The 15000-nt window shown below is 43.3% G+C and overlaps 1 protein-coding gene across 1 annotated transcript in view; it reads left to right on the top strand.

Moving 5' to 3' along the window:
- LOC308306850 (connector enhancer of kinase suppressor of ras 2-like) overlaps window positions 1-15000 on the top strand; it is a gene marked incomplete at both ends in the record, with an annotated part of 109745 nt that overhangs the window by 3958 nt on the left and 90787 nt on the right. Inside the window, 2 exons of the mRNA XM_080751904.1 lie at window positions 7532-7695; window positions 9521-9726. Of these exons, the coding sequence (XP_080608030.1) occupies window positions 7532-7695; window positions 9521-9726 (370 nt within the window). The remainder of the gene's footprint in view (window positions 1-7531; window positions 7696-9520; window positions 9727-15000) is intronic.

Below are 15000 nucleotides of genomic sequence, written 5' to 3' on the forward strand. Positions count from 1 at the left end.
TGTGTTCTTGATCATGCTAGCCGTATTTTATACTGTACTATTTGGAAATTGCATTACATTTGTGATTTCTGTGTAAACTCTATGGGATATTAGTAGTTTTTCCCCTTCAACCGTGACGTCAGCACCAGGAAGTTGCGTAATGTGAATTCGGACAATAAGTCCTCACTAATGTTCATGATAAAATAGTACAATTCTTTTCTACTCAGTCCGGGTCTCATAGGAGAGCTGTCAAATCCTTCTACCGGTGACATCATCGTTTGACAGATTCTTTTTAAACAATATTTTTGGAAAAAATAAAATATTTAGATTTTTATTATCACAAGAACAATGGCTTCCACTTTAACATTGCAACTTTTTCAGGAATAGAAAACCTGCCGTTTCTATTAGCTTGCATTTCCCATTGATGATGTCACCGGTAGAAGGATTTGACCCACCCACAGCTCTCCTATGAGACTAACTAAGTAGAAAAAAATTGTGATATTTTATCATGAACATTAGTGAGGACCTATTATATGAAGATAGGTTGAAAAGTGGTGGAGTGCCCCTTTAAGTAAAAGTATCAATACTGCAATGTAGAAATACTCTGTTACAAGTAAAAGTCGGGAATTCAAAATGTACTTGAGTAAAAGTACGTAAGTATTGGCATCAAAATGTACTTCAAGAAGTACCAAAAGTAAAAGTACAAAATGTTTGAAAATAGCCGATCTACAAGCTCACAACGCGTCGCATTGCGACGCGTTGTGAGCTTGTAGATATGCTATTTTCAAATAGCCAAGGTATAAAATAGTATGGTTAATGTGTGTTTATAGACCATATTCACTCTGCGGCCATCTTGGATCACATGACCACATGGGGTGGCATGCAGCCTGCATTACAAACCATTGTAAACAATGGAGCGATGGTCCCAAAATATCTTCTCTTGACCAAATGGACAAATGGGCAGATGACAACGTCAACATCCCCAAAAGGATTCAATAGAAGGGCTACAGTAACTGGATTGAAGGGTACCTCCACCATATTCAAGGTAAGTAAGTTAGGTTGCAACCTTACTGTGTACAACGACTTGCTATCTGTGCAGTGCTTGCTCTGCCGTCATATTAACTATTTGTTGTTAGATTGTTCCTGATTAATATGCACAATTCACGAGTAAGTTATAATCTGACGGCGGAGCAAGCACTGCACAGATACAGCAGCAAGTCTGTGTACAGAGTAACATTCTACCCTAAATTACCTTGAATATTGTGGAAGTACTCAATCAATCCAGTTACTGCAGTGTGGCCCTTCTTTTGAATCCTTTTGGGGATGTTGATGTTGTCATCTGCCTATTTGTTAATTTGGTAAAAAGAAATTGGTTGAACAGAACTCATATTTTGGGACCATCACTCCATTGTTTACAAGATGCAATTCAAGATGGCCGCAGTGTGAATATGGTCAATGAAGCAGGCTCAAGATACAGCAATGGTTCTCAACCTGTGGGTCGGGACCCCCAGTGGGGTCCTCAAATAATTTTGGAGTGGTCCCCCAGATGATTAACTTAATGTGCAACACTCTTTTCTCACTCAACAGTAAACAGAGACAGCCTACAGAGCAGTCTGTCGGTGTCTCACTTTGGCAGTGGATGGAAACGGGAACATTTTGCATTTTCAAAACGGCTTTATGGAAGTGCAACTCTCTCTCTCCCTCTCCCTCTCCCTCTCCCTCTCTCTCTCTCTCTCTCTCTCTCTCTCTTTTATGATAGATGACTGTGTTATGAGATTCTGACTTCAAGCCAGGCAAATCAATGCTTATTCCTCCGAGCTATGTGTGTGTTAGAGTAAGGTATTGTTTGGAACTCTTCTGTCTTTATGTTTCCCTTTGAGTCAGCAGAGCCTGTGTGCACACGCACGCACGCACGCACGCACGCACGCACGCACGCACGCACGCACACACACACACACACACACACACACACACACACACACAGAGTTCATAGTTCATAGTTAAGAGTTTAGTCAGTCCCTATGAAGCATGTTTTATGCAAGGATTTCCATAACACACCTACATTTCACCACTGGCTGACTGACTGTGCATGTGTGTGTGTGTTCGTCCGTCCGTGTGTGTGTGTGTGTGTGTGTGTGTGTGTGTGTGTGTGTGTGTGTGTGTGTGTGTGTGTGTGTGTGCGCGTGTGCGCGTGCGCGCGTGCGTGCGTGCGTGCGTGCGTGCGTGTGTGCATGGTATCCATAGTGATAAGCATCTGGGTTTCCAGCAGCATACAGAACATCACGACTCACAGCTGCAGTTTGTCATTTTACTGGAACAACATTTATCACACACATATCATCATTTATCAAACATCATTACCAGTAAGACTCCCTTATCGGGAGATAATCGACCGTCAGGTCACAGCGTGATTTCTGGTTTGGAAGCGACCCAAACTTGAACCCCCTGAATTCACCTTGATCCACTAAAGGGCTCTCCATACTTCGACCGAAACCGAAGATTTCGCTCAAAAGGTCCTTTTCGACCATAAAATTATATTCCTTGTGACTTCTGAAAAGCATTAGACCGAATGAGAGTTCGGAAATTTGCACGTCGGAAAACACAACTCACCGAACATTTCGGTTGAAGTATAGACAAGCCTTAAGAATAAAATGGAACATTTTTTACATGTTTTTTTGGATGACACTAAAGATCATAAAAAACCTTGAACCATTACTAATGCAATTTCTTTTGGGTCAAACCTCAGATTGACTGGCCTAATTGGCGAGGTTTTGCTCGCTGTGTGTGAAAGCATCTGCGACGAGATCATTCATTACGTGATTGTGATTCCAGCTCTCTGCAAGAGCTTCCCAAGCGTTTCTGAATATCTGCCAGGTCAGATATGAGGCTCTGTCAGACTGGGCTGTGATAAACATCAGTTTCAACAAGTTAGAGTCAGAGAGCAGTAGCAGCCCATCCTCCTTTCCTTGGCTCCATGTGTTGTGTTGTGCATCAATGTGTTGTGCATGTGTGTGTGTGCATGTGTGTGTGTGTGTGTGTGTGTGTGTGTGTGTGCGTGTGTGTACCACAGAGCAAGCTTTGCCTCATCAAAACATGTGACTTTCATACAGTGTTGTTTTTGACAGCACTTGTTGTTTTAGTTTTAGTCTTATGATAGTCTTTTGAATGAAATCTAAAGTTTTAGTCATAATTTAGTCACCTGAAAAGTTATATTTTTAGTCTAATTTTATTTGACTAAAATCATAGGATTTTAGGTGACGAAATCTACTGTTGATTTAGACGACTAAAATGCATTTTTGCGGTGCCTTGATGGCATCGTAATGACTGATTTTACACTTCTGCAAGTGTAAAGGTATGTGTGTGTAGCCGCAAATTGCAACACTAGATTTTTTTATACTCGGATGAATCTAGGGTTGCAATACCTCCCATAGGGATCCAATGCATGAAAACAATTTTTTGCTATCTGATTGTATTAAACGACTTCAAACTCACCAATATTGTGGCTCTATGGAAAGCTTGGAATTTACTCTTGCTATCTGCAAAGTGTTTGTTTCTGAAAAATCCACCGTGGAATTGTTATGATTTTATTTTCTGTCAATAAAATCCGAGCAGCCATGTTTTTTTTCTAAGTCTTGAACTTAGGAAGCGCTCGTCTTCTATAACATCACGTCCCGCTGCCTCCTGCATAAGGCTATGTGACAGAACCAGCTGGTACACAGGACTGCTGAGTGACTTCCCACGAGCGCTTCCAAACTCCAGCACTTAGAAAAAATAATCACCCAAACTGAATTTCTTGACAAAAAATAAAATCATAACAATTCCACGGTGGATTTTTCAGAAACAAACATTTTGCAGATAGCAAGAGTAAATTCCAAGCTTTCCATAGAGCCACAATATTGGTGAGTTTGAAGTCGTTTAATACAATCAGATAGCAAAAAACTGTTTTCATGCATTGAATCCCTATGGGAGGTATTGCAACCCTAGATTCATCCGAGTATAAAAAAATCTAGTGTTGCAATTTGCGGCTAGTGTGTGTGTGTGTGTGTGTGTGTGTGTGTGTGTGTGTGTGTGTGTGTGTGTGTGTGTGTGTGTGTGTGTGTGTGTGTGTGTGTGTGTGTGTGTGTGTGTGTGTGTGCATGTGTGTGTGTACGCACACGTGCATGTGGTTTTCCCAGTGCCCCCCTTCTTTCCTTCTGTTTTGCCTAGTAGATCGAGGATCATGAACTTCATAGTATTTCATGGTATTTCTATAGTGAAGAGAATCGGTTAGTAATGCCTGTAATTACCTATTCTGGGATTGATTGCTCATGCCTTTCAGTCTGCTATGCTGCAGAGCTTTGAATGAGAGAAGACCTGATCTGTGTTGTTTCATTCACTGTTCCCTCCTGGTTCAGGTAAATATGTGGAGAAATGTTATAATCCCATGGATACATCATGGTTCATGCTGTTGCTCTGCGGTCTGTGTTTTGTGTGCTTTGAAGAAGAAATTACATTATTAGTGTTTGTAGTGTTTCTCACTGTAAACACAACACATTCACATGAGCTAAGCTAAGCTAACGTTGCTGACTGGTTAAACTTGAAAAGGGGTTTGGGGAAATGTTTGGTGGATAGGCCTACTAGTATGCACAACTCCAAAAGAACTGGTCCACTGTTGTGTTTGAGCCAGGCCTGGCATTTCGTCATTTTAGGGGCAAGGCCACTTGGCCTTTGGTGTTTCTTTGAGGGCACAAAGGCCAAATGCCAGGGCAGGAAGGTCATCAAGTCATGTCATTGGTTTGAGGGGCACAAGGCCAAACTGAGGGGCAGTCATGACCTTCATGGCCTCCATGACATTCCTGCCCTGGTTGGAAGCACCTCACAGAGTTACTAAGTCATGCTAATGCATGGACAGAAGATAAGACATGGGAAACATTGTAATGAGCTTGGAGTTTAAAAGTGTTGTGTTGACACAAAATGCAATGAATGAAAACAGTTAAAGGAGCTATAGTCAACTTTTTCTTGAAAAACGGATGCTAAAATAAAAATAATGTTTCGAAAATATTTTATAACAAAATAAGCTTCATATAATTATGTGTTTCTATTCAAAAATGACCACAACAAGCGTAAAATGATAAAATATTCATTTTGGCCATTGTCAGACCGACACGTTGTTTACATTCTAGTCTATAGACTAGGATGTAAACAAAGTGTCGGCCCTACAATGAAAAAGTTGACCATAACTCCTTTAAAATGGTTAATATGAATACATGCCGATACAGTCCAAAATAGAGCAGTGAAGTCATGACGTGACTCGCTCATCCCCCTAGTGTTCATGGAAGTAATTCTCTATGGAGAATAACATTGAGTCATCTTAAAATCCTCTCATATAAGCATTGTGGTCCAAACATAAACAAACAGTCTCCTCGATATTGTGGTGGAGGAGGTTCTGTATGGTTTATGATAGTCAGTCACTCATATTTGATACAGTCTGTTTCTGGTGGAAATGTTACTAATTGGGCGACAGTAACATTAGCGTTTTCTATCCATATGAGTCAAACCGCTGAGATCATTTGTTTATGTTTAGAACACAGTTCTTATATGACGCCATATGAAAAAAGTCTATGGGAATTCAGAATGGGGGGAAGAAATCCGCAAACCAGATAGGATGGGTAAATTACGTCACACTTCACTACTCTATAGTGCTGGGGGTTCTGGAATGGAAGCTACCATATGTTTACACACTTACCTGGTGTGCCGGACCGTTACCTAACCCTATCCTTAACCCTGACCCTAACCTTAACTGTAACCCTAACCAGAGTAAACTATACCTAAACCTAACCTTAACCCTAACCCTAACCTCAGTAAAACTATGCTTAAACCTACTGTAACTCTTAAGGTCTTTGCACACTGCTGCGTTTTTCGTTGCGAAATGCGTTTTTCAGTGCAAGAAGAGAGAGAGAGATAGAGAGAGCAAGGGACCGAGTGGTGCGTGAAACTGGCGGCAGTGTGCAAACGTGACTGACATAACGTGAGGTTGATTTTTTATTTGTGCGCTCCGAAATTCACTCCGATATTCGGCCCGGAAAACGCAGCAGTGTGCAACCAGCTTAACCGCTAACCACCGTTGTAGCGGCCGTCGGTCCCCGGGTAGCTCAGTCGGTAGAGCTCTCGCCTTTGTACCGCAAGGTCATGGGTTCGATTCCGGGCACCTCCAACTCAGCGTATGAGTAGTGCGGCTTGGCAAGTCGTGCGGCAAGTACTGGGAGCTGATGGTAGGTGTGGCGCTCCACCTCAGCAGTCCATCTCCCAGGGGTCTAGCGCATTGTAACGGGGACAGACTCCCGCGTGTTACCGGCTGATACCGACAATAAGCCACTCCCGACCTACTTGTCCTACCTGCCGGTCCGTGCGGCGGCTGGGGTCCTCCGTGCAGTGGCTGCTGTTCGGACCTGCCGGTCCTGTTCTGTGCCTGCTGTGGCAATTCCGCGGCAGGTGCCGCTGCCGGTGATTGTATTAGCTTCTTCTGTACCTGGTTCTGGTCCTGTCCCTGTAATGATAATACGTACCTGGTTGTTCTGTCATGGTGAAGATACGTATCTGTTATGTAATTGTATGACTAAGCCTGTGCATTCTCCATGTTTCCACCTCAGAATGGTGAATTATAATTCTTCAAATGGCCTGGACCGCTCTCTCTCTCTCTCCCTCTCTCTCTCTCTCTCTCTCTCTCTCTCTCTCTCTCTCTCTCTCTCTCTCTCTCTCTCTCTCTCTCTCTCTCTCTCAAACGAGCCGTGCCACAAATGTAAGGCACATTGGATCCCCGTGCCATCGGAATATCGAGATTTAGGCGTGTGTGTGTCTCCCCCTACAGGCCTGGAGGACTGTCTACAGCAGTATGTGAGTGTATTTGAACACACTGAGGTGTTTATATCTCCCCCTACAGGCTTGGAGGACTGTCTGCAGCAGTATGTGGGTGTATTTGAACACACTGAGGTGTTTATATCTCCCCCTACAGGCCTGGAGGACTGTCTACAGCAGTTTGTCAGTGTGTTTGAACCAGAGCAGTCTAAGGAGAGTGGCGACACTTCCATCGACTCCCATAGTAAACGTGGAAAGCCTATTTAGTCTACGGTGGGAAGCTAACCTAGCTAGTCTCATTTCTAGCTAGCCTCATTCCTAGCGAGCCTCTGCCCCGTCCGCCCCCATTCATTTTTACTCGCTGGTAAGTAGACTAAATCACGTCTTTTCACCCTTTTGATAATGTTATCTACCTTAGAGAGGCCCGTGAATTTGTTAAAATGGTGAAAAAGACGTGATGTGGTCTACTTCCAGCAGGTGAAAATGCCTCAGCTAGAATGGGGGCGGATGGGGCAGAGGCTCGCTAGGAATGAGAACAGTCTCCATGCGAAGCCACTTCCGGTCTGTGGCGAGTTCAAAGCGTGTCGTCACTCTCCTTAGACTGCTCTGGTTTGAACATGGTGAGGTGTGTGTCTCCCCCTACAGGCTTGGAGGACTGTCTACAGCAGGTATGTGAGTGTGTTTGAACACACTGAGGTGTTTATATCTCCCCCTACAGGCTTGGAGGACTGTCTGCAGCAGTATGTGGGTGTATTTGAGCACACTGAGGTGTGTGGAGACCGTCTCCTGAGGATCAGCCATGCAGAGCTGGAGGAGATGGGAGTTTCTCGTATCGGACACCAAGAGCTGATCCTGGAGGCGGTGGACCTGCTCTGTGCTCTGGTAGGTCTCTCTCTCTGTGTGTGTGTGTGTGTGTGTGTGTGTGTGTGTGTGTGTGTGTGTGTGTGTGTGTGTGTGTGTGTGTGTGTGTGTGTGTGTGTGTGTGTGTGTGTGTGTGTGTGTGTGTGCATGTGCATGTCAAAGTGGGTGACGGGGCACCCTGGGGTGCCGCGAGATCATTTGATAACATTTGGAATTTATTTGGACACTTGAAAAAATATTTAGTATCATTTTAAACTTGAAGTACAAAGTTATTTTCAGTCAGTTCTAACCAAAATGGCTGTTATCTCAACGTTTTCCTCGCAACATAATCACTAAAATATCGTCACTGTCGGGCAGAAACCTCGTATCTCCAAGTTTCAAATGTGTACATCTTTTGGTAAAGCAAAGCCCTGCTTCATCATACAAGACTGTCGCACAAAACTAGTGAAAACAGCCGATCTACAAGCACACAACGCCTTGCATCGCGAGGGGGTGTGTGCTTGTAGATCTGCTGTTTTCACTACATTTTATAGATTGCATTTTGTGTCAACACAACACTTTTAAACTCCAAACTCATTACAACGTGTCCCATGTCTTATCTTCCGTCCATACATTAGCATAATGACTTAGTAGTGTGGTCTCAGGGATAGATAGCACCCACTACATTTTATCACATTTTATAGATGATAAATACAAAACGAACGGTTTTGGACATACAAGGTTTCCACCCGACAACGACGATATGCTATAAATATAAGGTGCTGGGAGTGAAAATTATAATGTAGGGGTGCCTCGGATTAAAACAATATTTATGGGGTGACCTGAGACAAAACAGTTTGGGAACCCCTGGTCTAGGGGTCCCGGACCCCCTGTTGCTCTAAACATTATTATTGGTCATCGCCCATGGGTTAGGGTTGGCTTCAAACAGAGAGTGTCAGAACTAGGGCATTCACCAAATATTCGAATATTCGAATATCAAAGTCACTATTCGACTTTGTTCACCGAAGTCGAATATTCACTTATTCTTTATTTTTCTTATTGTTTTGTCTTTAAAAAATATATATATATATATATATATATTTCTTCACGGTTGATAATGCTTGTCTAGATAGGAAGTCATAAGAATGAGTTGTCAATGCCCCTGGTGGATGAATTTGTTAATGCTCTATACCAGGGCTTCTCAAACCTTTTTAGGCCGTGACCCCCAAAATAAACATATTTGAACTGGGGACCCCCACCCTGACAAGCACTTGGAATTGTAGGTATTACATTTAATGTGACTCGGTTCCGCAGATAAATGTTGTGAAAATAGCAGATCTACATGCTCACAACGCCTCGCATTGCGAGGCGTTGTGAGCATGTAGATCTGCTATTTTCACAATGTTCGCCTCTTGCTTACTTAATATTTGACAGTTTGGCCAGTCCTGTTGAATATTCCACTATTAGAATACTTTGAGGGCGAATAATTCGAATACTAAAAATCACTATTCGTGAATGCCCTTATCTAATTCTAATCTCTCTATCAGAACTCAGGCTTGGAGACAGAGAGTGTCAGAACTCATATCTTCTCTCTATCAGAACTCAGGTCTAGAGACAGAGAGTGTCAGAACTCATAATATCTTCTCTCTCATCAGAACTCAGGTCTAGAGACAGAGAGTGTCAGAACTCATATCTTCTCTCTATCAGAACTCAGGCTTGGAGACAGAGAGTGTCAGAACTCATATCTTCTCTCTATCAGAACTCAGGTCTAGAGACAGAGAGTGTCAGAACTCATAATATCTTCTCTCTCATCAGAACTCAGGTCTAGAGACAGAGAGTGTCAGAACTCATATCTTCTCTCTATCAGAACTCAGGTCTGGAGACAGAGAGTGTCAGAACTTTGGCCCACAAACTCGGCGCTTCGTCCAAGAACCTGCAGAACTTCATCTCGGGGCGTCGCCGCGGCAGCAGCCAATCAGAGAGCAGGAGCTTGCGGCGCCTTCCCAACGACCTTCTGACCTCCGTGGTTGACCTCATCACCGCTGCTAAGAGTCTGCTGGCCTGGCTGGACAGGTCAGAGGTCACACACACACACACACACACACACACGCACACGCGCATGCACGCACACGCACACGCACGCACGCACGCACGCACGCACGCACATGCACGCACGCACGCACGCACGCACGCACGCACACACTATGGGGCTTTTTTAGTGCCAGGTAAGCAAAGAGACGCACGGGTGCCGCATGGCTTTTTGTTTACATATGCGTGCGTGCATGCATGCGTTAGTTGTGCTCCAGTGGCACTCCGGGGCACACGTTGCGCACAGCTTTGGTACGCGTGACACGTCATGTAAAAAAAAAAAAAAGGATGGCACAGCTATAAGGTACGCGTGACATGTCATGTAAAAAAAAAAAAGGATGGCACAGACATGTCATGTAAAAAAAATAAAAAAATAAAAATCTGTAAATGTACAGTGATTCTTATATCAATGGTTTCATTGTATTCGTTTTAAGCAGTAACTCATTCCAGTTCAAATACAGACCAAACCATTCAATTCTATGCCATTGCCATCCACTATTGTTGCCTGTTCCGTTGCATTTAACAATGCAGATCTTTGCACATAAAGAGTGCTGCTGCATTATATCCTATATTAATTATATGAAGAAGTAATCCATTATTTGGGGTGACGACAACCAGAATGCAGAATAGACTATTATTAGTTGGCTGAGAATAATGCCACAATGGTTTAAATGATCTAATGTAACTTTGAGAAGCGCAGAGCTGGTCAGAGTCCAATCAGACCAGCTGTGGGAGCGCTAATTGGGTTGACTCGTTGACCTAGGCCTACTTAATTGCGCTATTCGGTGTATAAATGAAAAATGGAAATGCAATGACAGTAGGCCTATTAATTCATTTATCAAAATATCAAAATTCATTCAATTTGTCCACACATCCAGTGTGGAAGGAAGACAGACAGACAGACAGACAGACAGACAGACAGACAGACAGACAGACAGACAGACAGACAGACAGACTGATTGATTTCATTTTCCCATTGCACATTATAGAGAACGTCAAGTCAGTCAGTTCAGCACCACAGCCCCTCATCACACAGATAGACAGCTGTTAAAAGTGGTTGCACTTATATGAAACAGAAATAGGGCTCTAATATTTGACAATTTGGCCAATGTTTAATTTGTCACGGTTACTGTTGAGTGAGAAAATGGTGCATATTAAGTTAATCATCTGGGGACAAAATAATTTGGGTCCCAACCCACAGGTTGAGAAACACTGGTATAGCTCTCAGTTACCAATGAATCAATTAGCGCGGTCATTATTTGCTTTCAAGGAAAAACAAACAATAGATGTGTGAATTACGCCAGTCATTAGCTCCTGCAGCTGTGACATCAAACGAATATGGTGGACCAATCAAGTGATCAAAGCAAAGGCAATTCATGGTGGTAATCGAGGGTTGTGAGTCTCACAGCTGAAACAGGGAACTGCATGACATAACAGTGAGAGAATTTTTTAAGCCTGTGGATCTTTTAAAAAGGCAGCAGTTCAAACAGTGGGATAGGTCTTTGATGATGCTGCGGGTCTTTGGCAGTGGTGGAAAAGGTAGCCTACTCAACTGTTTTACTTTTTAATGTAAAAGTATCAATTATGCAATGCAATGTAGAACGGCGAGCTCCATTTGTGTTGAACACCATGGAGCGACCCGTCTGTCTAGTCGCCCCGGTTCCAACGAGGGGTCGCGGCGATCCAACGGCCAGCCATTCTGGAGCTCTACGGTCGTTTATAGTTTCAGCCAAAGTAGCCGATCTACAAGCAGCGCGCGCCGGGCAACAGAGTGCGAGCGAGGAGGTGGACCAGAACTATAGACAGTTCCTGCACTGCTAATTATTTCAAATAATAAACAAACAATTAGGTGTGGAAGGGCTTCAGTCAATGAATCAAAGAGAGTCCGAACATCGGTTTACTCCCCTGGGAGATCAATGATAGGCCAAGGCTGTTGATGGGCCAATTAAGTTGTGTGCTGCTGTTTAAATAAACGTCCACTCTCGTCTCTCTCTCTCTCTCTCTCTCTCTCTCTCTCTCTCTCTCTCTCTCTCTCTCTCTCTCTCTCTCTCTCTCTCTCTCTCTCTGTGTGTCTCTGCGCTCCGCGCATGAAGCGTCTCCATTTGGACATGATTTGGAACAGAGCGAGAGAGAGATGGAGAGAGAAAGCGAGGGAGCAAAAAAATCCTGCCTACAGGATTACGTTTTGTTCTTCTGGTTTAAGTTCATCATGGCTCTGTCAATTATGAAGCGATTAAAACAAATAAAACGTCACCTCTTCCTTGGAAAGCCCCACTTCCATGGACTGTATTGTGTCCCTATTACATCTAAAGATGTATAACGTTGGCTGATCTACCAGTGCGCCATGCAGTGCGCTCCCAAAATGGACATTTCCCGACATTGATTTGCTATATAAAACCATATTTGATAGATATAACTATCATCTACAATTACTTATTGTAGAGAACGTTATAGGCTATATAGGGTATTTTAGCCTAGTGCGCAATGCCACCCTGGCAATGCCGATACGAAATTAATATGGCATTCATATTATTCAAGTTATTATACAGCCTACCAAAAGCTGTATGGTTTAAAGTAGGCCTAATTAATATACGTATAGGATATACTGCAGCACTCGTGTGTAAAGCCCTGTGTTGGTTCTACTGTTCGCTTCACAATCACTTTTGTAGAATGCAACACAAACTCGAAGCACTGCGCTGTCAGCGCCGACTGCCGCCGAGCAGTGGCGTCAGTTCAGAAAAAGCTAAGGTATGGCAACATAACTGGTGTGTCTTGCACGCGCGCCTTCAGTGGCGTCAGTTCAGAAAAAGCTAAGGTATGGCAACATAACTGGTGTCTTGCACGCGCGCCTTCGCGCACGTGCAAGACACCAGTCATGTTGCCATTCCTTAGCAACAGGCACGATACATTTATTTTAAGAAGTACATTCTATTTTCCCCCCATTTACGGTTGTTCAAGTGCAGCTAAACTTGGCATGTTAGTAAACGTGCCACAATTAACAATAATTAATTGCACCTGTGCAGCTGACCTGCGGAACCTGGGAATATAGCATTCTGTCAAGATGAGGAGAATACAAGTGTGGAGAATATAATTATAATACCTTGTTGACCATTTTGTAAAATTTTGCATTTGTAGTTATTTTACTGTAATTTAACAACATAATAACCAGAACAGATAGACACAGAGACATTCATGGATTTATATTTAAAAGTAACTTTTATCATGGCAGCTGCATACCCCTGCCATACCCAATTGACGCCCCTGCCGCCGAGTCGCCGACTGCGCCCAATGAATGCGTTTCTTGTGGGGAGATTTACAGAAGCGGAATATACCAAGTTAATCAGGGGGAACTTGATAAATATAGGGGAGTAAACACGTATGAAAAATATCAAAAGAAAACATTTTTTTAATACAAAATTCAACAAATTAAAGTTGCATGGACCCCCCTCCAGCCAAAATAAAAAAGTCATGGTCCCCCCTGACAATCAAATTATTATTTGAGAACCCCCCCTCGCTATGGACTATACCCACCTTAAGTATTAGACGAACACTCCCTAAATGGTTCGAGTTTTAGTTTGCGCCGAAACTAGAACGACTGTACCGACGCAGGCCGTGCGGCACAAATGCGGGGCCCTGAGCAGGGGGGCGGGGGGCGAGGCCTTTTTTTTTTTTTTTTTTTTGGGTACTTTTACTTGAGTAAAAGTATTTATACTTTTACTTAAGTAAAAGTAAAAGTACTCAAAGTACTCAAGTAAAGTACAAATACCTCAAAACTGTACTTAAGTACAGTACTTAAGTAAATGTACTTAGTTACTTTACGCCACTGCATTTTAAACACACTTAACACACACCACATGTTTGATTATTAGTAATGAAGCCTGGGCTGGACAAAGAAGTAGTAGCCTAATGCCTGTTTATTACAAAAGCACACACAACAAGACACATTAATAATCTTACATTATCAGCCATTCAGCCAGCCTGACTCTGACTGACGCTGTAACTTAGTGAGTGAGTAGGCTAAGTGAGAGAGAGTGTGATTCCTTCCAGTAGGTCTAAGTTCCACACAAAACAAAATCGCCCCATTATAACTATAACTTAAACATAATGCACAAAGCATTTCCCATTCCCAAATATAGGCTATAACAGCGGGACTGCGGGGCGGGGCGGGCACACTTTTACTGCAGTCTGCATGGGGGAACCAGAGGCGTCAATTGGGTATGGCAAGCTATGGCAGCTGCCATACCTTGGCTACAGGGGGAAATAATAAAATGTTCTTTTCATCGTGCCTATTGCAGGTATGTAAGTAAGGTATGGCAACCACCAGTCATGTTGCCATACCTTAGCTTTTTCTGAACTGACGCCACTGCCCCAGGCATCCAGTGACGTAGATATAGCGTAGGGATACCACTTCAAAGAATTGACACGTTAACAATAACAATAAGCACACAGGCAGCAGCTATTATAATAGGCTACTCACACAAGTTGACACAACAAGCAGAGAATCATGCTAAGATTTGCCTCCTGGCGTTCCTTGCAGCAAATTCTGCAATAACGTCTTTATAATCCAGTGTAGATACAGCATCCTGTTCTATTGCGATGATGGCAAGTCCACAAAGTCTCTCCTGGGACATGGTTGTGCGTAAATAGTTTTTTATCAGTTTTAACTTGGAGAAACTGCGCTCCCCAGATGCAACTGTGACGGGGATTGTCAGTAAAATCCGAAGGGCAATTTCACTGTTAGGGAATGTCCCTTTCCTCTTTTTGAGATAACGCAGTGTTTCCAGCGCAGTCTTGGCTTCCTTGGGCACTGTTACGCACAATACGCGCAGCTCAGTGAACAGGTCCTCTGCATTGAAGTCACTAGACTGGGTTCCATCTGTTAATGTTGCTGTCAGAGACAAGCTCAAAGCCTCACACTTTCTCTTCAGTTCAATGTCATCTATTTCACAAAGTTTGGACAGGTTAAAAAGAAATCCAAACGTGCCCTCGAATTGTTTTATTTGTTTGAATCGATCGCGTAGAGCGGAGAGGGCCTGGTCCACTATTGGAATGAAATATTCCGTTTCGAAAAGCCGCTCTCCAGATAGAGGGATATTGTCTGCGTCTCTTCTCCGTTTCCCCGTCACGCGCGACTCTGTGAATAATGGCCTGACACCCATCTCCTCAGCAATCTCTTTTGCTGTTATTTTTGAAGACGTAAATCCAGTTTCTCTGTAGTTCTCCATGAAATTAACCAGTCCCTTAATATCAGACAAAGCC

Source organism: Nannobrachium achirus, assembly GCF_963921795.1.
Source record: "Nannobrachium achirus genome assembly, chromosome: 21".
NCBI classification, from domain to species: Eukaryota; Metazoa; Chordata; class Actinopteri; order Myctophiformes; family Myctophidae; genus Nannobrachium; species Nannobrachium achirus.